Consider the following 24,396-nt stretch of genomic DNA (forward strand, 5'->3'; position numbering starts at 1 on the left):
AAATATGTGAAAGTACATATTATAGGTTAACAATAAATTAATCCTTTTATTCAAGCAACAGTTTCGGGTGAGTTTTCACTTAGACTTAAGGGACATGTCCTTGTCTTTCATAGAAATGAGTCACAATGCAGAGAAATTGTTAAAACTGATGATTTTTCAGTGCATAATAACTGAAGGTCAATGGAAATAAAAACAATTCACATCAGATTTAAAGATAATTTAATAATTACATTTGAGACTGATTTCTCTTTTAAAATATATTTTAGTGAAGTGCAATAGCTTGAGCCAATATAAGTTTTGAAATTGGTCTTAAACCCGCAAAATGTCTTAAAAGCACAATATAAAAACAAAATATTCATTTATAAACTGGTGGGAATGCAATAAAAAAAAAATCAGAAGTTAAATGCTGTGTTTAATTTAATGACTTGTTTTTTTTTCCCCTATTGCATCAAAATTTGATGCGGTCCTTTGAAAGATAAATAGCTTACAGGAACATTCAGATGTGCAGGAAAATACAGACAACAGTAGCTGTAAAACCTATGCTGGAGTAAAAACTAGGAAAGGATGATTTCCCTTGGTCACCAACAACTCAAAGCATGTAATATGTTGACGCACAGGCGTTGTTTTAAGAGTTTTCCCAATGCACGCAAAGCACATTCCTTACATTACTAATAAAAAATGTTAGCATAAATTAAGAGAAATCTAAGAGTTTATACATTCTTAAGACAGATTGTTACACCTGAAGAAACAAACTGCAGTTCAGGAAAATAAAACACTAGTGGTGCCTAATGCAGTTCTTCACAGTAAGTTTTCTATGTGCTTCACTAAAATCTATTGACTCTACTACCACGGCCATAAGGTGCATGCCTTGCTTGGACAATAAGTAACCTGAATCGAGAATACCTGTCTGCTTTTATTAACGCTGAAAGCAGTAAGTTAGTGACTTTTAGCTGCATTAATACCTCATCTTTGGACGGAAAATAAACTGCATTCCTTCATTTTTTTTCACATTAAAAGTCATGTGGAAATGAGTACCATGGATTCCCTTTGTTTTTTTTTTTGTTTCTAGTTAAAGCAGTTCAGAAGTACATGTACAGATGTAATCAAAACGATTACTACATAAAAGAAAAACACATTTTCAAAACCATTCCTTCACTAGAACTCCACAATACAACAAAAATCACTGGTTGTGCCCATTACAGGTCTTTTTTGTTTATGTGCCTGTAGCTAAGAAAGCTCAGTCTTTAACTCTCCATGGAGTCCAGGAACTCGTTCTCAATGATGCCCTCCAGTCTGCTCAGAACAATGTGCGGACTGGCTGCAGGGTATTCGGCTACGGCGAAGTGGGCAGCAGGCTGGCCGGAGGGGGGAGGGGCCTGGAAGGAGCAGCAAAGGGTGCGAAGGAAAGGCAGCAGCTGGGTGATGGAGGACAGGGAGCTCTGAGTGAGGAGGGGGAACTCCAAGTTATCCGTGGAGGACTCCTCAGTCAGTCCGTTCAGTGCCTGAAAAAACACAGGACACAGAGATTTGTGTCGTTTCAAAGCTCGACTTTATGTTTTTATCCTCAACAACACAAGCGATAAATACAACTTTAGCGGCAAACAGAGCTTTGAAGTACGAGTCAGCTCTGAAATACAGCGCCTCGCAAAAAAATATCCCACACACATTCATCGTGTTATTACCACAACAGACTAGCATATATGGAAAAAGAAAATACAACCTGGATTTTAATTATGTAAAACAAACAAAACAGAAAATCATCCTGAAAAAATGCGTCATGCACATTCCGTCTCTCTGAGTCACTACTTTGTAGAGTCACGTTTCCATGCAATTACAGATGAAAGTGTCGTTTATAAACTCAAGCTCAGTCCCATTGGATTAAGTGAAGCTGCCAACAGCAAGTCTTGCCACAGATTCTCATTTGGATTTAGATCTGGACTTTGATTAGTCCACTATACTGTATGCAGAAGCTCTGGCTGTATGTTCAGGGTTGTTGTGTTGCTGGAAGGTGAACTTCCACCCAAATCTTAACCTTCAACAGGTTTTCTTCTATTCTTTTTTATCAACATGTTGTGGAACATGTTGGTTTCAACATCATCCCCACAGAATGATGTTTAAGTCAGCAGCATTCTGTGGGGATGTTTTTTTTTTTTTTAATGGAAGCTGCTTGGAATTGATGGTGGGATAAATGGAGTCAAGTTGCAGAACAAACATGTTTGGTCTACAACATGTTTGCATGTATTCCAAACATTCAAACATGTTTGGAATACATGCAAACAGTATGTTTGCATGTATTCCAAAGAGTTCAAATTGGTCTCATGTGGTCAACATGTTTGCTGTGTCCCATGTAAAGCTAACGTCAAACTTTTGATGAAACCTCTCATGGTTTCAACAGAAAGGTTTTATATTTGCCATTCTCCCATAAGGAACAGATTTGTGAAATTCTCTAGTAGTTATTTCATCGTGATGATGATGGATTTCCACAGATGAGCTGTGGATCTTTGCAGTACTCTTTATGTTGTTCTTTAAAATAAAACTAATTGAAGTTTGTGATTGCAACTAAGGAAAATGTGAAAAAGTGATGTACTCCAGACACCTCCTGGAGTAAATAACTCTTAAGATTTGTGACCAAATCTGCCAAATACCACATCAATATGTTTGGTGATTTATACAATTGCAGTGGAAGAACCAGACCTAAAAAAAAAAAAAAATCTTATGATGAGACAGCATTTGACTATGGACGACTCTCCAGAGTCAGATGCTTAATTTATTGTAGTCGCCACTTTATTGACACGAATGTTTTGGGAATAAGATCCAATCAGGTGCTGATGAAAGAGCAGCACTGTAACTCACCCCATAGCGTTGCTGTATCCCTTCCAGCACTCTGACGACATGTTGCGTGCATTCCTGTTCTCCCTCAATCAGCGTATTTTCTGGACCACTGTAGCGGCTCACGTCCACCTCCGGGACAAATGCCCAACGATACCTGGAGGATAACCAATTAGATGCTTTCGAAACCAATATCTTTGCTAAATGTATCACTGATGTTACAAAGAAGGCATGTTTTCCAGCTCCCTACATCTGAAAGAGGGGCATCTTCTCTGGAGGAAAGGCCAAGGAAGTGTCCAGAAACTTGCAGGCTGACAGGTACATGTCCAACTCTGCATTGGAGAAGTTTACTGGTCCATTTTTGTCAAGTGCCCCGCGCACCACTTTGGTCAACCTAAGTTGGAAACAAAGACACAGGACTTATAAAATGCAAGTTTTAGTGCATTTGTGAAACAGATAATGATAAAAAAAATAAAAAAAACTCACTTTGAGACATCTTTCTCTGGCTGCAGAGATTTCTCTAAACGTGCAAATATCCGTATCTAAAAAACACGAGTTAAAGACAACAGCTTCATCCAACCACGACTCTTTAGATCATACATGGCCCTCTCAGGAAGGAAACTTACAAGTTCTGTGACCATTATAGGCCAGAGCGACGTCAGGTGCTGGGAGGAGATCCGCAGCAGGAGAACTCGGAACATCAGGAACATCTGGGCCGAGACCGCGGGGCTCGAGTTCATTTTTAAAGTCTCGGTGAGGCGCTCTGAAAGGAACCGGCTGGTTTTTTTAACTTGGCTTTATTTGAGCCTAGTTTGAACATGCGTACATAAGCCTACACCGATGTGTAAAACAAAAGAAGCCCACCTTGAATAAGTGGAAGGTAGAGGTGGTACTGGTCGAGTTCGCCGCTGAACATCGCAAAAGCCTGCCGCTTCAGCAGCATGGGTTTCTGGTCGGCACTGGGGAACAACTTCAGGGAGCTGCTCTGCATGCCTGTTGTGCAAATAAATACAAAGACGAGATAAATACAAAGAGTTTCAATTTGTTTCTTGCATTAAGTAAGAAGTTATAAATCCACAATACAGATCCGATAATCTTTCGTCATCAGTTCTTTTTAACATTTATGTTAGCGGTTTGGATAGCTGCCCACCATATTTCTGAGGACAAAAATATTTTCTCAATTTCAGAAAGAGTCTCAATGGTACTCACCCATCAGGTCCTTAAACATGGTCTTCTCATGAGTCAGTAGATGGTCAATGATTGATTTCCAACTATGACATAATAATAATAAAAAAGCAGAATTAGAACCACAGACATAACAGATAATTGGAATTAAATGTGATGCAAATTAGGAGAGCAAATAGTTTTGTCTCGATGGTTCCTGCTAGGTTTCACCATGTAAAATGTTGCAATGTGGCAGGCTCTCATAGAAAGGTCTTTAAAATAGCAATAAACTGTTCCTGTGATTACTTTGCATTTGTTTAGTGCAGTGATTCATTTCTGCCCTCAGACCAGCAAAGTAAAACTCATTTAAAGCCACAAGCAGTATATTCCCATATGAAAAACAAAAAACAAAACAAAAACAAACTATTTTCAGTTTTTCATATACACTGCAGAATTTTTTTTTGTCATTTTTAGAGAACCTTCTATTTCTATGTTTAGGTTTTAAAATTTAGAAAAACTATGAAACTTTTGCATAAAGAGGATGGACACATTTTCTTCTATCGAATGTTGGGATGATATGGATTTGGTTGCAGGGCCCTGGTTTCGACTCTTCAGAATAAAAATGTAAAATCAGGTTGTAAAATGCATCAACACCTTTACTAATGTCTTTGCTGTGTTTAAATGCAGCGGAAAAGCAGCAGGGCTTGTTGTCAGAACTAGATCTGAACTAAGAAATCATTTGTTAGCCTCAATCAGCTGATTTTCTCCTCCGTTGGCTCCTGCAGAAGCCCCAAATTTCCGCATTTACGTCACTTCAGAAAAACTCCACGTATTAATGGATCTGCTACATATAGCTTGCTAGCTGCAGTTTTAAAACAGCATCACTTTAACAAGACTGACGGGTGGAGCTCATTCAACTTCCACATCACGACTATCCCGAGTTTTTCAGGACTTAAAAAATTTCCATGCAACCATTTTCTGGTATTTGTGCTTCCACCATATGCTCACACTCACCTGTGTGCACAGGAGGCATCCATGGTGAAGAACAGGGGGTCCATGAAGAGCTCAAACACCTCCTTCTTCCAGGCCCGTTTGGTGCAGGCGTACCCACTCAGACTACTGAGCAGCTGGGCGCCTGCCGCAAAGCTGGGCATGTTGTAGGCACTGCAGGACAGGAGCCCGACATAAAGGAGTCAAGTAACCCTGGTGACAGTGAGGCTTGCAGGCAATAACGTGATTCAGCATCAGTTTTTTTTTTTTTTTTTTTTACCTGTGATTCTTGAGGTAGGGGAAAACATAATACAGGAGACGTGAGATGAGGGGAACGGCTTTTTCCTTCTCGTCGCTACGGTAGACCATGTCCAGAAGGGGCGCCAAGATCTACAAGAGGAGAAAAAGACGGCAATATGCTTTAATAGCACAGAGTGAAATGAAAAGCCACAGTCCAATTTGCCTCAAATGTAAACAGATAATCCTGTGTACATAAAACCCCACCTCTGCAAGCAATGCGAGGGCCTGCACACTGTACACCGACGGAGCGGAGGACGACACCATGGCATTAGCCTGAGTTAGTGACTCTGGATGAAAAAGGAAGGAAAAATCAACATGTGAATACGATATAAAGCTTCGGTCAAACGTTAACATGCACGTATCATTGGCATAAATGTTTTACAAACTTTGGGCTTTTAATAATTTCTATCTTAGTCTAGCTTAATCCTTGGAGAATAAAACCTGGATAACACTTTATTTGATGGGGTGTGCATAAGATTGACATGACACCGTCATAAACATGACATAACACGTGTCATGAATATGAAGAAGTCTTTATGAATGTCTACGACTGGTGTCATGAAATGTCATTCGGTAAATAATGACACTTTTAATGCAAAGTTGCCTTAAAGGTTGCACTGAAAGTCCATTAACGGTGCCAAGTTTGCATTAAAGTGTCATTATTTACAAAATAATACAAAGTAGGCACTTTGAATGGATTTTTGTATGCAACTTTGCATAAAAAGTGTCATTATTTGCCAGTCACAAGTTTATGACTGATATCAGTCATAAACATCCGTAAAGACTCCTTCATGTTCATGACAGGTGTTACATGTTTATGAAGGAGTCGTGTCAGTCTTTTGCACACGCCGTCAAATAAAGTGTCGCCAAAACCGGCTTCAACCAGAAAGCATTTGGTTTGTTCATGTGAGCAGTTTCACTCAAACTTGAAGGCGTTCATTTTGTAGAAGGAGCTTCTTTCTTGATCTCTCAGTCCATGTCGGTGCAAAACTGGCTTTACTGTGGACAGAGACACTCATGTCCTGCCAGCTTCCAGTTTATGAAGAACTTAAGCCTTGGTAGCTTTTAAAAGGTTTTCCTTAATCTTCTAACCAATTTTGTTTCATCTGGGGATTACAGTTTGTGTCTGATCGTGAAACGTCGGACGTGTGCTAGTGTTCCAGCAACATGTTCACATCCAGTGGCGAAGCAAGTATTTACTTACCTACATCACACAAGACCAACCACATCCTGCCATATACTTACTAGGTCTCTTTTAGATTTAAATCTTAACAGCTACATCAAGTTCATCAGTGGTTCCTGAGATCTTGGTGACAACATCTGAGGGCAACAATTTGGGTCTTCTTCCAGGATTGGAAAAAGTGCTCTCAAAATCAAATTACTTGCTTGCACTCATAATATTACATTCGAAGCATCAAAAAATTACCACAGTGATCCCCGTCCACCTCTGCGTCATCCGGTTCTTCAGCTTCCACGCAGACCTGTGGCTGAACTTTGACCTCGAGGCTTCGGCTGAGCCAGCTGGTCTGCTCTAGAGAAGAGCCTGCGATCCCACCCACCGTCTCCAGGATCCGCTGAGTCACCTCCTGCTCAAAAGTTTCATCAACAAAGGGATCTTACCTTCACCTGCCTGTGATCTAAGCAGAGCACTAGCTGCCTGCAGGTCTGTGAGAATAACAAAGACTGTTGGATCTTACTTGCAGATCTTTAGAGTCTTTCTTACTGTCCAGGTTTGGGAGACGGTTGACAAAGTCATTTAGGATTCTGTAAGATAAAAATTCAGACTCGAGGATCAGTCATGAATTACTGTAAAACCTCCAAAGGGAAGAAGAAATTCAAAAATGTAGCGTGGACAGATGGGAACTGACCCCAGCAGGAGGAAATGTCCAGGTGGCGCCAGGTTGAGCTGAACAGACTCCCTCAGCAGGCTGAGGAGAGGAGCGACGTTTTCCTGCAGAGCCGCAGCTGAAATGCTTCAAACAGATAAAACAGATTATTATGAAAATGAGCAAAAAAGAGAAGAATAGTAGTTGTTTTTTTTTAGATAACAAGATTCATCCTCACCTCTGGACATAGGCATAGCTGAACTGCAGCATGGGAATATCGACCAGTGTTGCCTTCTGGTGGGAAGAAATTAGAACCTTTACGTTGAAAATCACCCACGGTAAAAAAAAAAGTCTTAAAAATCTGTTTACGTACCTGTTCTCCTTTGATTTGATGTGGTCTCTTCACAACCTCTTTGACCAAGTGGAGGACGGTTTCTATATTCAAGGTGTGAAGCGATTTTATAAGCTCCACGACGACCAGACGAGCCTCACTGGCCACTGGTAAAACCTAAAAGGAAACCCAGAAAGTCAATCAGAGCAAGACCTTAGATTTCCACGCAGTTTGGGTCTTACTTGGTTTTTGTGTCTCCTTTTGCTCTTCCTGCTGCTCCACACTACTCCTACTGAAGCCATCAGCTGGACCCCATAATGTCCGGTTAGAGGGAGCAGAAACTGCAGGATCCGCTGCCGCAAGATCTAATTAAACACATATCAAAACATTTATTCCAGAATTAAGATGTTACGAAGTTATGGAGTCAGAAAACAGACAATGCACGAGAATCTCAACAATATGGCAGTGGCCCACCTTGGAGCTTTTGAAATACACGGAGGTAGAAGCATGTTTGCTGCTGTGGCCGGAGTCAGACGCACGTCTCTGAAACTCGTCCCTCACGACAACGCCCCACAGCAGCGCCATGCTGCTGAGCATTTGCGGCAGCGCCTCCAGCACGGCGTTGCGCGCGTTTCGGACGTCCACGGGATCACAAGCCACCAGAGACTGACGAGAGAGGGGACAAAGTGCAAGGATTCAATATTAAATGACGGTAGATCACACAGCAGGTAGATATGTCGCCGTAAGCGTGCCGTACCTTTTTGTTGTCAAGGAGACAGTAATGTGTGATGGTGGTCAGGCCTTCAAGCAGAGTTAAAGGGTAGTCCGGAGCGATGTTCTCCTTCCTGCCGGTAACGCTGACAAAAAAAGTAAAAATTAATAAAATATTTCAGAGGAAATTCAAGAAAAACAAAAATTCTGAAGAGCAACCGTTTTCGTCTTTAAAATAAATGTTCAAATATATTGTATATGTACTTTAAGGATCATTGAGATATGTTCTAATTTGTTCCCTTAATTTGTTTTTAACAGATTCACATTTTACAAACAAGACATCTTTTGACCTAAAGAGTCCCAAAATAGCATAGTTTATGAATGTTTTATTAGAAAAATGACCACATGTATAACAGAATTATGAATTATTGTTTCACTCAAAGAGAAAGTTAACCTCAACAATCTAAACAGGAAGGATTTTTACAATAAATCAGAAATCAGGAAACATAATTAGTGGAAGTAATTCGCCAGCACTCTCATGGGTCTCTGTCGTCATGACGTCTTCACCGCTCTCCACGATGGTTACCACGTCGGCCACTAAAACAGGCACTGCAGTGAGCCTCCATCCAGTCGGCCAGGTATATCTAAGCTTACTGACCTTCCGGTTTTTGCATCCAAGCAGCCTTTTTGATATTACATACACTGATAGTGCTATGACAACCATTTTTAACACTTTTAATTTGCACATCAGTCATAGAAACGGACTTGTACGTTTAAAGCTACCTGTGGTTTGCCTTCCCTCCCTCGTGTTCGTGGAGCTTCACCAGATCGTCCATGTTCTTGCAGATCTGACTGATGAGCGGCGACACGATGATCCCCAAGGAGCGCCCCAGGTACGGCAGAGAGGAGCACAGCAGCGACACCCAGTGGGGGTGCATGGCGTAGCCGTACTGAGGCTGCAGGGCTCTTGCTGCCGCGGAAACAAACATCCCCTGCGCCGTGATGGGATGGCTCTGGACGTACTGCGCCGCTTTGATGGACTGCTGGAAGAGCACAGCGGTCTGCCACTCCCGGGCCAGCGGGGTAGAGGCCGGTGAGGATTCACGAGGGTCTCCAGGCTGGCCTGAGGTGCCGCTCACCGCAGATGCGACCCCACCTGGCCACACATGGTACTCCAGCACTATCAGAGCCTGGAGCAACTTTAGTAGCTCTATTTGTAAGGGGCACTGCTCCTGGCTCCCGCCTCCCACGCCTAGATTCACCAAACTCTCCTCCGACAGGCCTCCTGCCTCATCCAGCAGTTCGGCTCCCTTGGATGCTCCCTTATCTGCCGCCTTCTGGCTGACGTACATGGAGGCCGACAGTGAGAGCAGGGCGTACTGCTGCACTTTACAGCAGGTCAGGAGTCTGTGGATGGATTCCAGAGTGGCTTTGCTGCACTCCTGTCCTCGTACCGTGAAGCAGAGCTGCTTCACGATCCGAGTGAGCACCGTCACGCTCTTCACCTGGACCTCCATGTTGCCCTGCAGGTCCAGGGGAGTCAGGCTCAGGTAGGACGGGTAGTGAGAGCGCAGGATTTGCAGGCAGAGCGACACAAGCAGTTCGACAAGCAGCGACGGGGGCGCGGAGGGGGAGGAGGTGGGAGACAGCAGGCAGCCGTAAAAGCACCTTCCATCCTGAGCCTGCTGGTGGCGCTGCAGGAGATTGGAGACCAGGTTTAAGTGCGCGGCAGAGCTGGTGTCCAGCGACGTGCAGCACAGGGCGTCCACTAGGTGGCACTCGGGGCTGCTGCGCAGCAGGCTGTCGAGCAGCGCCAGGCCCTGGAGGAGGCGGCGCCAGCCGCCCGCTGCCGCCGGGTACAGCAGAACATGGCGGAACAGAGAGTCGATGGCTTCCCTTTTCTCTCGCTCCTGCTTCAACAGGCGAGACCTGGCCATGGCCTCCAGCTCAAAGTCCTCCTCCTCTTCGCTCGACAGCGAATCGGACGCCTGCGTGTGCTCGGACTCCACCCTCCGCAGGCCGTTCAACAAACCCCCCTCCTCGACACTGCTGGGCGGAGCAGAACCGGAACTGGGGTTCTCCGTGGAAACCGGGGCGCCGCTGGTGTCTGCCGACTCGGTGTGTTCACTCTCAGCATCCTCCTCTTCCTCCTCTTTGACCTCATCTTCCTCTGTACCCTCACTCTCGCTCCTTGACGCGGGTAAAGCCTCTTCGGGTTTTTGCGGCTCCGGCCCACTTTCCAACTCGGCCCACAGAGCTTCTCGGTCCACGACATCCAGGCTGCTTAATGTCGTCACGTCAGATGCCACCATGTCTGCCGGTGTCCGAGAGGTTTTAATCAAACTCCTCCTGCTGTTTAACAGCTTCAGGTTACCTTGAAAACAACAAGCATATCAAGTTAATGACACACACACACACACACACACACACACACACACACACACACACACACACACACACACACACACACACACACACACACACACACACGTATTCAATCTAGAGAAACTCCTCCAAGGCAGAGATGAATTTGCGTACCGGCCGTGAGATTCTGTTTAACGCTCTGGATGGAGCAGCGCTGCGTGGACGGGTGAAGCAGCAGCAGCAGAATGGGCTCCAGGATTCGGATCACATCGTTCAGGGACAGAGCTCTGACCAGCCAGCACTGAGCGGCCGCACTTATTGAGCCATCAGCCGAGGTCAGGCTGTCCACTACAACACACAAAGACCTGAAACACCACAGAGGATTTGAGAGCGAAGAAATTACATTTAAAACAAAGTAAGACCTCTCTGCACGTGCTCAGTATAATCACAGGGCCATTAAGCATGTGTTCGCAGAAAAATATGACATTTTTCATATTTAATCAAGTTGCCTAATTTTTATGCAACACACCAAAAAGAGTTAGCACAGGATGGTGAAGTCGAAGAAAAATTAGGCGTGATTTTCTAAATTATATACAAATGCAAAAGAAAAATGCTGCATGCTTATTCAGTCATCCTCGGTTGAGTCAACAATAATTTGAAAGCTCTGTACACAACAGAGGCTGCAGGTGACGATGTACCTTTATGCAAGGCACAAAACCCCAAGTTGTCTGCTGAAGTATATTTTATAGCCTAACCTTGCTGTAAACTTCTCCACAACCCGACTCGTCTTCTGTCTGGTTCTGTTCCATAATGACCCCTAACTATCCTCCAATGTCTTTAAAGAACATCTGTATATGTGGAGAGGAAAACTCTACCAATCAGGTAGATAAGGTAAATATACACATATACATGTCAGATATGTGCAGATTTGGAGGTTTTGAACTGTGTTGGTCATGGCTGCTTGACTTTTGTCCCCATCTGTTGTTTTATTCTACTTAAGTGTTTCTATTTTTAACACTTAAAACCTCCTAAGAATGATTTTTTTTTTTTAATTTAGAGTACTTATTGAATTATTGTTTTTTTGCTTCATGAACAAAATCCGGGGTGAACCGACCGGTCAAATGATCGACTTAGAGACATGGTCCTGCTGCACTGAGTCTCCCGGGTCAGGTGCCACAGCACGGTGAAGCGGTGCAGAGCTTCCAGCCGGATCGCCTGGGAAACAAAAAACACACAAACTTTCAGTTTTTCTGATCATATTTACAACTCTTCCTCTGTCAGTTCTGACTTTCCATCCGGCCATCAATGATATTCAGAGGAGAGTGGGGGAAAAAAACAAAACAAAAAAACAACTGTGTGAACCTTGTCTTTGTGCAGCAGTGCCTGGCAGATGATGTCCTCACAGATGGAAGCCGAGGGAGCCAAACAATGCAGCCTGTAAAACAGATCCACGCAGGAAACGTGCTGGTCTCTCTGCTCCGTGTCCAGTTGACTCCACAGGACCCGGGATAACCTCTGGGTTACAGCAAACACACCACCTTAAATAGGGCCGTCTCCAAACGGCTTCAGTCGCACCAATAGTTCCCCTTTTGACAATCTGACCTGAAAGAAGTCTGTGTGCTCCTCTATGGCTTGGTGCAGGACTGGGTAGATGGGCGGCACGCTGACCATCTGCAGCCGCCCGCTCAGAGGGTTGTTGTCAGAGCTCTGGTAGCGCCTGTGCTTGTCCTCAATGACCAGGGCTAAAGACTGGGAGTGGTTGATGAGCTCCAGCAGGGAGGCCACGGCGGTGTGCTGAATGTTGTAATCCCTGGACATGCAGCACAGAATCATCAGGGACCTCAACCACACCGGGAGGCCGTCCACGTCACGGCCTGAAATGAGTGGAAAGATAAACAACAACAATATTTCATCACTTATTTGTGGGTCAAGGCATTTTAAAATAGTGTTGATTTACAATGCTTTGCAAAATTATTCAGATTGCCTGAAGTTTTCCGTATTTTGCCTGTTACAAAAATATCAAGTAAATGCACTGAAATGTTGGATTTTAACACTACAAAATGTAAAATAAAAGCAAAAAAATAGAACACTCAAGGCGTATACATAATTTCGTTAGGCAGCGCCTCTGTCCACATGCTGACCTGAGTGTCCAAACATGTCTGTGTAAAGTGCCAGCATCTCCTCCTCGCTCAGGTACACGGGGAAGGTGGTGCTCTCCAGCAGCAGGTGGCAGGTGGCGACGAACGTCTGTCGACAGGCCTCAGAGATCTCAGCTTTTCCTCGGGGCATGTAACCAGCTGCCCAGTCCAAACACACCGAGGAGCCACGCTCCTTTTTCTTCTCCGTTGGCGACGGCGGGAGCTGAGTGTCGGGCGAGACGCTGGCTTTGCGTTTGTTTGGAGTAAACAGCTCGGACAGCTTGTGTTTAATTTCACGTCCCCTTGACAGAGACTTCTGGTCCCCGGAGTTGGTGCTTTGGTCACGCTGAGGCTCTGGATCCGGATCTGTGACGTCCTCCACCTGCACCATCAGGTATCTGAAATCAAGGCGGAAGAGTAAAAATGCTTAGATGACTTGCACAGATGTTATCAAGCATCTTCATCTGGCTCTGAAGTTTACCTTGTGGTTATGAAGGCCAGGATATCCTGCAGACTCTGTGTCATGGCTTCTACACTCCCTCCCCTCCTCCAAACTCCATCGCCGGTTTTGCAGGTTCCGTTTCGCTCGGCCTCCGTGGCCATTCCCAGCTGCAGGTGCTGCTCTGAGGGGGAAGCGCTGACGCCCAGCCCGCTGTCTTCTGACCTCAGAGTTGAGTAAACCCCGTTTGCAGGCTCGGCTTCACCTCCTTGGTCCCGCGTTTCCCGCTCATCTTCCTGATGTCCGTTAACGCTTCCATTTTTCTCCCCCTCATTCTGTGCATCCTTGATAAGAAATTATTTATAAGCTTTTAAAAACACCCTAAGTTGCCGCTTACTCACTAAAAAAAAAAAAAAAAAAAAAAAAATCCTCACGTTTGCGGTTTCCTCCTCTGGTGAAGCCGACTCCCTCTCCTCTGTGTTTGCTCCTGCATCAACATCCATGTAAGCTACAGGCATCTGGATCTTACTCAGGACCTTGAAGCACACCCGCAGCCCCTGTGTGATGTCATCAAGGGAAATGGAGTCCATGTGGCGGTGCAGGCTCTGCAGCATGGTGCCCAGCATGTTGGGAAGGAACAGTGACTGGATGTCGGCATAGAGCTCCTTTGAGAAAACACAAACATGCTGCAGCATGAGAAGCTTCTACAACGTTAAATAGTCAGGTGATCAGTATTTATCGGTAAAAAACCCCCCCAAAGAAACATGAAACAAAGAGGAAGCAAATGACTGAGAAATGCTTTTACTTTTGTCTGAATTTGGAAATTTATTTATTTAGCTACTCTTGGAAATGTGTATTAATCACCAGAGGAAGAACATCCAGAAGGAAAATGATGAGGTTGGACATTTCCGTGACGGAGGGAGCCGGCTGACCATAGTCCTGCTCCGGAGCCGTTGGCGGATCATCTTTTTCACTTTAGCAAAAAACACAAAACTGGGATTTATGACACTTCATTTCTCTGCACATTAAAACGCTGAAAACACAAGCTGACACACATGCTCGATCTCCTTTTATGCTTCAGCTAGCACACAATTTCTATCAAAATACAAATGTAAAATTGTAAATATTATTAGAAAGGTAATTTTTCACACTGAAGAAATGTGTCTTGAAATTATTATTGTGATATTTCAGTAAAGCCTCTGCATACGAGGCACACCGGAAGCTGAAACTGACAGAATAGCATTTCAGATTAACCGAGTCAGATCGCTGTAGGTTCTGAACAAATTCAGGTCAACGTGTCGACAAGAGGAATTTAAACTCATACTGTGCAAATACATTAAAACACTACCACCTCTTTGTTTAACTTTAAAATGGAACAAAAAAAAAAAATACAATGAAGAGCTAAGATTTTATTAATATTTTCTAACTATGTTAAGGTGTAACTCAAACACTTGTTTCTAAAACAGCATTTCTTAGACACTGTCCACATACTTGACTGTTAATCTGTCTGAACGATTGGTCTGAATCATGTGTTGTGAATCGGAGCTATGTAAACATGCTCCGTAACTGAAACTGAATTGAAACTACAAGTAGGCCTGTCATGATAAATGATAAATCAATTAATCGCACAATAAATTAAGCCTATCGACCTCATTTTAATTATCGGCTTTATCGTCTCTTCCTGCTGTTTTTTCTGTCTGTTGATGACACTGAATGAAGAAAGGCTCAACTCCGGTGCTCTCCACTGACCCTCCCTTCCTCATTTCCTTAATGTAATGTCCAGCGCACACTACACAAGTTGTCGATTGTCGGCCCATTTTCAAAACCTGAGAGACACATTAGCCGACAGAAATCCTAGGTATAACGGTTCAATCGGGTTCGTCGTGCCGTGTGGTGTCCAGCCACATGGGCACAAAATAATGGCTACATGTCCAGTTAACTAATTTTAAAACCAGGCATTAATCAATGCTTTACTAGAATCTACCTGTGATGCATGTGGCTGGAGTCAGCGTGAAGTCCTGACTGAATGAAAATCATTATAACCTATTTATGTCACGTAACGAAAAACAGATGAAAAGTCACCAGGTTTATCAACTGCGTATTCTTTGTACGAAATGTTAAATGAATATTAATGTTGTTTCCACATATCTCCAATGTCCGCTGGATTTTGGGTTGCTGTGTCAGCTGTTTGGGATTCACCTCTGTAATTTCCCCTCAAAGCACAGAGGAGAATCCGCGCTTTCTCATTGGTTACCTGTCACATTCAGCGTTAAGCTCCCAGTCGGGGAAAACCCCTGATTTAGAGCGGAGCAGCCACTACGATCTAAATCACACTACAGGATGATCGGTTACGAAATCACCAGCGACAATCTTAGATCGGCCAAAGTTCTAAGAAAATAGGGGCAAAAAAACCCGTGTAGTATGAACTATTGCATCAGGTAGTCAGATGTGCCCATCTTCTCTATTTAAATCTAGTGATTACTGAAGGGCAATATAGTATACAGACTTCATCATCTGCACTCTTTTGGTTGAATGCAGTATTTATTTTCACTTTGGCTTTATGTTTAGTTTTTATTCAAATATGTTTGTTAATGGAGACTGAGAATCCATTTTATTTTTGGTTTTGGTTTTGTTTATCAGTTCCAATGTTATGTGTTCTTTTGAAAATAAAATGTATCTATCTAAGGCAGGAAATCGCATGCATTATTACGTCATTTCCATTAAATCAGTGTCAAAAGGTCTTGAAACAATATTATCGTTTATCGCAATAATTTTTTAGACAATTAATCGCTCAGCAAACTTTGTTATCATGACAGGCCCAACTGTCATGATAACATTTTATTTTTGTTTACAGTGAAGGAATTCTGATTGCAAAGAAAGATTTAGTGTGACCGACAAACCTGAGACACGTGCAAAAGCGCTGAGTCATGTACTCCCAAAGATATTCGCTGTTCAGGGAGCTCACAAGCATGTTCACCGTCTTTATGATCTCTGACGCATTCTTGTTCTCTTTTACTTTACTGTTAAAACGAAGACAGAAGAGAACATCTCTTTTCATATTCATGCCACAAAAACTGTAATTTCATTCTTAAAAGGAAGCGTGTTCATTTCATTGCTCATTTCTCTCACCAAGCTAGCTGGGTGGCCGAGCTTCCCGACTTTGGGATGTTTTCCTCTCCAAGCATCTCAAGACAGTAGCGCTGGAAAGCTCGGACCACCTCCAACAACACGTAGCTCAAGACAGCTGGACCTTGAGCGCAAAAAAAAAAAAAAAAAAAAAAAAGCCACGTCAGCAAAATCAGGTTGGAAACCATTGAGCATAATAAGGTGCTTCAGCTCAGCTCCGTACCTATCTCGGGTTTATCCAGCAGACTGATGATGATGCGAAAGGGTCTGAGGTACGAGATGACGCTCTCTGGGTCGCTGTCCACCTCCTTCTGTTTGAGGATGTTGATCAGAGCCTGCAAATAGAAACCACAATAAATCTACTGGTGGATTCTGGTTCATCTTATTTTAGATTTTTGTACTGTAAAATAGTTCTGAGCAAATGAGATCAGGAGAAACAACTGTTAAGGGTTCATCTAGATAATATACTTTAAAATATTGGACCTGATATTGCAAAAAAAATAAATAAATAAAAAAAAAAAATATATATATATATATATATATATAAATGTTGCTATTTTTTATATGCGTTTAACACAACATATGCTTTTACATTAGTTTTGGTCAATTTAGGATAGAGAATTCATTTGTTTTTTTCTGTACCAGCCATACATTTAGCCTTACGAAAATCATGAGCCTTGGTCTTACGTTACATCTTATATGTCTACTAAATAAATCAAACCTTCACAAGATAATCTTTCGAGTAAGAGTTGAAGTAGAATGAGGTGTGCTCCTCCACGGTGGTGGAGAGCGTGGGATGTGGCGCCACCATCCCTCCTTTAATGTCGGTGCCTGAAGACACAAACACAGCGACACAAACGACAACGAGAACAAATAAAATAGTTTCCTTTGGCAAACAGCGATGCGATTCATGACTAGTTTATATCCCTAGCTTGAGGACCTAGGAGCCAGGCGTAGAGGCGTCTGTTGAGGGACATGTCTCTCCTGAGCAAAGTGAGTAAAGCTGCAGACGCCACGGTGATCATGTCTTCAGCACTCAGAGCCACGCTGGGCTCTGCCGGGTCCTAAACCAACAATGCACAGAGTTAGCTGAGGAGCAGTAAAGGATTTCTGGAAAAGACGCAGACACATGTTGAAATATGTGGGTTTTATTAGAAGCATATCCACAAAACATAAAGAGAACCAAGTATTCTACTTGATTCAGCAGGATTAAAGAAGAAGAGATTAGAATCAGTTCCTCTGGAGGCCATGATGCTCAACCTTCAGTGTTGAATAACATGTAGAAACTCCACTCTGGGGTTCCCATAGTCTGGAGCTCTTTTTAACTCATTGATTCATATTTGAAGTTTCAATTTGCTTTAATTCAACAAACCCAATTTAGCTACTAATAAATGCTCGTTTAGGCTCAGGGTAAACAGTGTGACAGCAAATGTTTTAAAGGATTTTTGGAATAGAGAACAACAGAAAGTTCATCCTGGAAATGAAACCATGGATGGATGAAGAGTCACCCAGGTACTAAAGGTCAAGTGTACTTGATTAACTTATCCGTAGACAGAGAGAGCACCTCTAGAAAGGCTACCAGATGTACATCAGCACAATGGCAGAAGTACTTGCCTATCAAGATAAAACCAATGAATAGAAACAAAACATTTCTCCGAATGAAGAAAAAAAAATAGATTTAAGTAATTAAGGATATTTAATATTTTGATCAAAAATGAAACAATATTTATTTTCTGACATACTCTTTGCTATGATAACTCATTAAATTAAAAATGTTGAAGCCCTCAAGAATACATGTCAGATCTGATTGGCATTTAAACAAAATAAGCCAGGGACATGAGTCATACATGCATTTGTCTGTTTTGCTTAGATAGCCGTTCTATTTAGGCCTTTATCGCTGACTAGATAACTCCATCTGGTTGCTTTGTACTGTAGTCTCTTCAGGCCAGGGAATACATGTCAATAAATGGATGCCAACCAAAATCTTCTAAAAAAAACAAATAAACATTTGGATATATTTGTAACACACACAGAGAAATAAAGGAGATTCACTTTGGTGACCAACATTTTTTACCTACCAGACATGTTGCAAAGGGGAAAAAGTAGAGGAGGACTTCAAGCATGTTCCTCTGCACCAACACATTCGAGTCTTGCAGAGAAAGACAGACTGACTTTATCTGGAGAAGCAGAGAGAAACATAAAACTTAAACCGGTGACCGTCAGGAAATCAAACATCCACTGAAGGGGGACAAACATGGACACTCACCACTGCGTGATGGCCGTAGCCCAGCATGTAGGTCTGCTGACTCAGTGGGGCCATGCGGTCAAAATGTGTGACCACAAAGACTGAGGCGGGCAGCCGCACCATCGGGGTGACCAGCATGCTTCCCCACAGGGCTCCGAAGAAGACCTGCTGACCCACCAACAGCGACAGCTTGACCAGCAGAGCATCAGTCCTGAGGAGAGGCAGAGATCATAAACAACAGAACGTGACTATAGTACTACTAAAAAGGATTGAATGCAATTCAGAGGGGTTTCCATAATTCAGGAACTAACTAAAGCAGCTTAGAAGATGCATACGTTTAGTTTCTATTAGCCTCATTTTTCTCTTATCTTTTTATACGAGTACATTTAGCACAAAATATCAAAATCAATGCATCTTTATCAAGCTTCATAATTAGGAATCATTTCTTTAAGAAATTGTTAAGAGGAAGTTTGTGCTGCATTCAGTGAATAACCCTTTGTGGTATAAAGAAGATTTTAGATTGTGATACTGGTATGTCCATTGCCTTGAATAGAAGGGTTTCTGGTTCTACTGGCCTCTAAAAGAAGCCTGGACTACGTCAGGGGTCAGTCTCCGCCTTAAGCAGAAAACATCTTGACGTCTTGTTCATTAAAGATGGCAGGATGTAGTCGGAAATGGGCAGATGGAATTTATTTGTTTGATCCATTTTTTGAGGGGGAAAAAAATTAAAAAGTGTTTTTATGGACCTGTCATAGACCTCCAGTCCTTCTTCCAGACCGGGTAAGAGTCCAGTTACGAAAGCTTGCAGACTGGGAAGCAAAGCCCTCTGCAGTGGGAGATAGTAACGCTCATACAGCGTCAGCAGAACTGGCTTAACTGCCATGGCTGCATGACCCAGCAGCGGGAACAAGCCGGAGCTGAAGAAGAAAACAAAATGCATGAAACAAGTCAGAGTGAGAGCGGTTCATAGCGAGGCCTGGATTCTTCTTGCTGAGGATAATTTTATCCGGTTCTGTCACCTGTAAATAAACAGATCCTTGGCCAGCCATTTTGTGCCAATGATTTTGAAGATGACCTCGTATGTCTCCAGAGCCTTGAGGTGCACGCCGCTGGGCAGAGCCGGGTGCAGACACTGGGCCAGACGCTTCCCTATGATCAGCCTTTTGGGCAAAAGCGAATAGCGAAGGTTACTCTGCAGGGCCTGGGGAAAAAAAAAAAAAGAAAAGAAACCGTAAAAATTGAGTAAGAATTTCACCAAAAACTCCACAATGAGTCAGAAATACTCATTGTGGAGCACACATATATTTTTTTTAAAACTTAATCTAAGTTTTATTTAAAAGGTTGGACATCTCTCTTCCTCATGTTTTTTTTTAAGCTTGAACACACAGGGACACTCCAAAGTCAATATTTGGTTTACAAGGAATAGAAAAAAAAAAAAAAACACAAGGGCATCTTTATTCTTCATAAGAAATCATACAAAGACTTAGAAACAAAAAGAGGATGTGACAACACAAAAGCAAACCTCATCCATGGCCTCACAGAACTGTAACAGATCTAAGCAAAACACCAAAGAGGAACCTGTACCTTCCGAGTTAATGCAACAAAATGGACCCGTTAAAATTCAGAGTAATGGATCCACACTGCACCTTATTGAGCTTTCCCAGGGACGAGATGAGATCCGCCCACTCACTGGACGACTCGAAGTTTCGCAGCGCCTTCTCGATGACCGCCGCGTAGCTACGGTATCGGTAGTCATTCTGCAGCTCGAGCTCCTCGGGATCCATGTTGCGCCGGTTTGATCACAGCATGTTGTTAGAATATTTCTGAGGGCGGATAAGGCAGGAGACAGAAAGTCAGCGACATAACCCGCCTGTCTGAAACCTGCCTGATTGCTCTCTGTCTGCAAGGCTGGCTTAATACAAATAAAATTAGCTAATTAGCTCTGAGGCAGCAAACATAAAGGCACTTATTCATGACTGGTTGCTGGATGGCCGACTGACCTGTCAGTCAGTCCCGGGACGAAGGAATCCCAAAATAAACTGAGAGGCAAACACTCAGAATAGTACTTGCCAGGCAAAAAAAACAAGAATAAACTTTTTCATTTGCATGTCCGGCATCTTTCAGTCTTCCTCATATTTTAGGAGTGGCATATTTACAGGATGCACAACCACAACAGTACCCACTAGATTACGACAAGAAGCTCATCGATGATGTGCCGAAATCTCCAACTGGTCGTTCTCTGTGGGCTGATCAGTATTAGCATCTACATCCACATTAGCAATGCAGCATATAAGCTTAACTGTGCATCTAAGGAGTGTATTTTATTAGGAGTGGGGATCAGGGAGGTAGGATTAAAGAGACGCAGACATCTGGAGTCTGAAGGCTTTACAGCTGAGAGGAAGAACAGCACATGGTCGGGATAAAGCTGAGCAGCACGGTAATGATGGTCATTGCTGGTCATTTTCTGTAATGATGTTTTACAGTTTTTATCTTTCTTAAATCATGTTTGAATGCTATGAACTCATCATACTGTAGAATTTTTACATCAGATTATCATATTGTGAGAATGTTGTAGCAACCCCTGACTTTACAAGGGTCATATTTCTTAAGAGTCAATGCCCACAAACAAGAATCATAACCACAATCAAAATAAATGGTGCGTAATAAGGAAATAATATCCAATTACATTAATGTATGATTTGAGCATGATTAGTTTAGTCCAAAAACTACTAGGATAAACAAATTGATGTTCAATGGAAGATAAATAGAAAATAGTTTGTTGAAAAGTAAGAAATGGAAGCAGACAGAGATTAAATGACAATAAAAATGAGGGAAAAGGACCAGAATTACACAAAGATGTCATATTTTACCTGCTTAACCTAAACATACACTTCCACAAGAAAGCAGCAAGAAATAAACTAAAATGAAGATTGTAAATACACTGACTTTCTGATGATTTCTTACTGAAAGGTAATGTGTTGTTCAGCCTCGTATTGAATTAGAATAATGCGACAATGGGGTGAATCTTAACCTAATCTAAAGATCCGTGCTCTGTATGTTGAGAAACTCTGCCAAATGTCAACAGGAGACTTTGACATCAGCATAGCTGTCCTCTATTGACAGAGACACACGAGAGGTTTTCCACATTTGCTTAGGTAAGAAGTAAGTCAATAATACAAAAAACAAACTGGCAATGACGTTAAATGCATAGGTAATGTGCATCATACTCAAGCAGTGAAAATGTGAAGTGCAGTGAATCTGGGGTTTGTGAATGACACATCTATGGCAAATCAGCAGCAACTTAGGTAAGTGTGTTAAGATACAAGGGGTCAATCTAAAGACGAAGCTCAATGGGGGCTTGTAAAAGTGGATGCAAGCTTAGAAAACTGTCTATTCCACTTTGGTTAGCTTAGCTTTCCACCTCTTGCGCTAGGTTGACCTTTCTATTACATGTGAAGGTCTGTCATCGTTTCAAAGAACAGAGCAAACAGATAATGTAAGTGATTAGGCGTATCTTCCAACTGACACAATCTGGTATTCAGGCACTTCATGTTTTTATGTTCTTACTGAACAGTTTCAGATACACAAAAGTGCTTGACGTAAGAGCGGAGATGTGAATACTCCCTTACGTGTCGTCACATAGTTTTGATCGCAATGCTTCTAGTTTTTATTCGTCGGAAAATGAGCAGCACACACAAATAAAATGCTTATTCACAGGTGGCAGCTTGATAAGCAAATGGTGTTGGCCTTGGCGGAACAAGATGTGCATTCTCACTTCCCTTACCGGATCTAACAGCAGAAGTGACTTGAAACCAGTTGCTTCTACGTTGCATTGTGCAAATATTGATATTAAAGCCCAGTGTATTTTGTTAGGATTTACTGTGACAGAGCTGAACAGAGTATTACATGACAGCGAAGAGGGAAAAGGATACATGGCTTTCAGTTTTTGTTTGCTTTTTTTTTTACACAGACAAAAACTTGAAAATTATGTCGCATATTTATAAATGCACCACAAGATCAACTAAGGGGGGTGAGGGGGGGTTGTCGCTAAAAAAAAAGGGACTACCACAATTTTCAGATTTTAAAAAAATTTAAAATAGCATCCTTTTCCTACCGCTGCACAACTGTATGCTGCTTGGCCCGTCACATAACATCTCAACATTGTTACATGTGGTTGTAACGTGGGAAAAATGTGAAGTGGGAATACTTGTGCAAGGTGCCGTTCACGCAGCTGTGAGACACTGGACTTTGCGGGTGGACACCGAGCAGCCGTGTCACCTGACTGACACCATCACTACAGCAGGCTTAAAGTGCTGGCGGATGCAGCCAAATAACAGCTGGCCAGAGAGTACTGTACCATCAATGAAGGGCGCTATTATGTAACATTTCACAAGCACTGAGCTAAGACTAGAAAGAGATTAGTAGTCAAATTCATTTTACATAGAGCTTAGCTTGTGCTACTGATGTAAGCCAGTTTCTTTGTTTCTAAAAAAAAAAAGAAATGGCAGCTTTCTAGCTACAACACACACTGCTTACTGCTAACAGCCAGCGTCGTAAACAAACGCAGTATAGCAATCAGGTGCATCATGACTCACCCACAACGGAGAGAGAGAAAAAAAATACACAGGAGGCTTTACAGCAGGACCGGAAATCTCGTTTTTGGCGGGGTCATCCTCCAAACCAACTCCCGGCTCAAAGAGGAGGACTGCTATCTGTGGGGTTAACCATCCGTGGAGAACCAAGGTGGATGCTAGACATAGCGGGGCGGTGATCCTCCAACTGCTCAGCTGATCCTGAACCGACCGCGGCCTGCACGGCTCTCTCTTTCACACCGACAGCTGGGGGTAACTTAAGAATATTATGATCAATAAAGTAACTATTTGTGTTCTAGCTTCTACTATAAACCAAATACTCATATTTTAAAGTATATAATGTAGCAAAACAAAACCAATTGGAATTACCGTGGCTTTAAAAAACAGAGGCAGAAATAGGTTATCACAAACCTGCCACCCCTCCGACTTTGGTATGTTCCAGGATGTGCCATGTTGACAAACCTCTCACCTTACCGTCAGAAATTTCATCATAAAATTGTACAGCAATGTGCAACAAAATATTAAGAGTATACAGCTATCATAAATGATTAAAAAGTGGGTTCCTTTATATTTATGTAAGCTTAGAATTTTACAGGACAATTAATAAATAAACAGAGAGACATCACAATGTTTGTTCACACAATGTTGTTTTTTGACATAAAACTTTTCTTTGTCTTTCTGTCTTTCTGGATTATTGAATGTATATGCTCCTAATTTTTATGTCTCCTTCTTCTCCTCATCAATAAAGTGTTTCCTCAGTCCTCATCATCTTTATTATCTATGCATTTCTGTATGTCTTTCCCAGAGGTAGTAAGTGTGTATTTATTTGAGAAGCTTTTTGAAACAAATGAGTAGTTTTGCTAAACCATGCTTTTTATTCCAACTTAATTACAAATATTTTTAAGTCCGGCTCTAGGGGTACATCTTCTGGTGACTCTTGACACCTGTAGGTACTTTACTGAATGTAAAACAAGTATATTTAAATAAACAAAGAAATAAAAAATTACCATACTACACAATTTATGGTAAAGACTTATTTTGTTCCCCCCACAAACTTTATTTATTGCTATAATATTGTGTTTTGAGCCTGTGATGTCATTTAGATTGTCAATTAATATATTGCAACTGGCAGAACTTTACACTGTTTTAATGCATACAGAAGCTTATTGATACCAGCAGCTTTATGTAGTGAAAAAATTTGACTTGAAAACATGTCTACATTGTTTTTCTGGATTTGTTATTTTTCATTCATTCATATATATATATATATATATATATCTATATATATATATATATATATATAGATAGATATATATATATATAGATATATATATATATCTA

The 24,396-nt window shown here is 42.2% G+C and overlaps 1 protein-coding gene across 2 annotated transcripts; it reads right to left on the reverse strand.

The window, feature by feature from the left end:
- Positions 1 to 202: 202 nt before the first annotated feature.
- dop1b (DOP1 leucine zipper like protein B) lies at positions 203 to 23,266 on the reverse strand. Of its 2 annotated transcripts, none has more exons than XM_014993896.2 (38): positions 23,059 to 23,266; positions 20,110 to 20,286; positions 19,483 to 19,664; positions 19,210 to 19,380; positions 18,485 to 18,674; positions 18,297 to 18,395; positions 17,159 to 17,282; positions 16,940 to 17,049; positions 16,442 to 16,553; positions 16,222 to 16,342; positions 15,993 to 16,112; positions 13,957 to 14,065; positions 13,527 to 13,757; positions 13,135 to 13,436; positions 12,657 to 13,051; positions 12,118 to 12,389; positions 11,878 to 12,030; positions 11,630 to 11,730; positions 10,690 to 10,880; positions 8,935 to 10,525; positions 8,198 to 8,297; positions 7,915 to 8,106; positions 7,683 to 7,805; positions 7,483 to 7,617; positions 7,348 to 7,403; positions 7,152 to 7,256; positions 6,981 to 7,047; positions 6,710 to 6,869; positions 5,488 to 5,570; positions 5,264 to 5,373; positions 5,008 to 5,157; positions 4,039 to 4,100; positions 3,694 to 3,822; positions 3,456 to 3,592; positions 3,316 to 3,371; positions 3,080 to 3,223; positions 2,854 to 2,986; positions 203 to 1,502 (listed from the first exon to the last, which is right to left on the reverse strand). In XM_014993896.2, the coding sequence occupies exons 2-38, from the start codon at positions 20,245 to 20,247 to the stop codon at positions 1,245 to 1,247; spliced, it is 6,912 nt and encodes a 2,303-aa protein (XP_014849382.2). In that variant the 5' UTR covers positions 20,248 to 20,286; positions 23,059 to 23,266; the 3' UTR covers positions 203 to 1,244. The 2 variants fall into 2 exon arrangements, with proteins under 2 accessions (XP_014849382.2, XP_014849381.2); XM_014993895.2 differs by having other exon boundaries at positions 6,710 to 6,872.
- Between the last annotated feature and the right edge of the window lie 1,130 nt (positions 23,267 to 24,396).

Source organism: Poecilia mexicana, unplaced genomic scaffold (assembly GCF_051168715.1).
Source record: "Poecilia mexicana isolate PSO_F unplaced genomic scaffold, ASM5116871v1 scaffold_2, whole genome shotgun sequence".
In the NCBI taxonomy this organism is placed as follows: Eukaryota; Metazoa; Chordata; class Actinopteri; order Cyprinodontiformes; family Poeciliidae; genus Poecilia; species Poecilia mexicana.

What these genes read in the sequence shown, in the direction of transcription:
- dop1b (XM_014993895.2), bottom strand. Translation starts at nt 20,247, where the DNA reads ATGGATCCCGAGGAGCTCGAGCTGCAGAATGACTACCGATACCGTAGC. An exon ending in CCCTACCTCAAGAATCACAG is followed by an intron (nt 5,158 to 5,263) that starts GTAAAAAAAAAA and finishes CCTGTCCTGCAG; the next exon opens with TGCCTACAACATGCCCAGCT. An exon ending in GGATACAGCAACGCTATGGG is followed by an intron (nt 1,503 to 2,853) that starts GTGAGTTACAGT and finishes GTGTTTTTTCAG; the next exon opens with GCACTGAACGGACTGACTGA.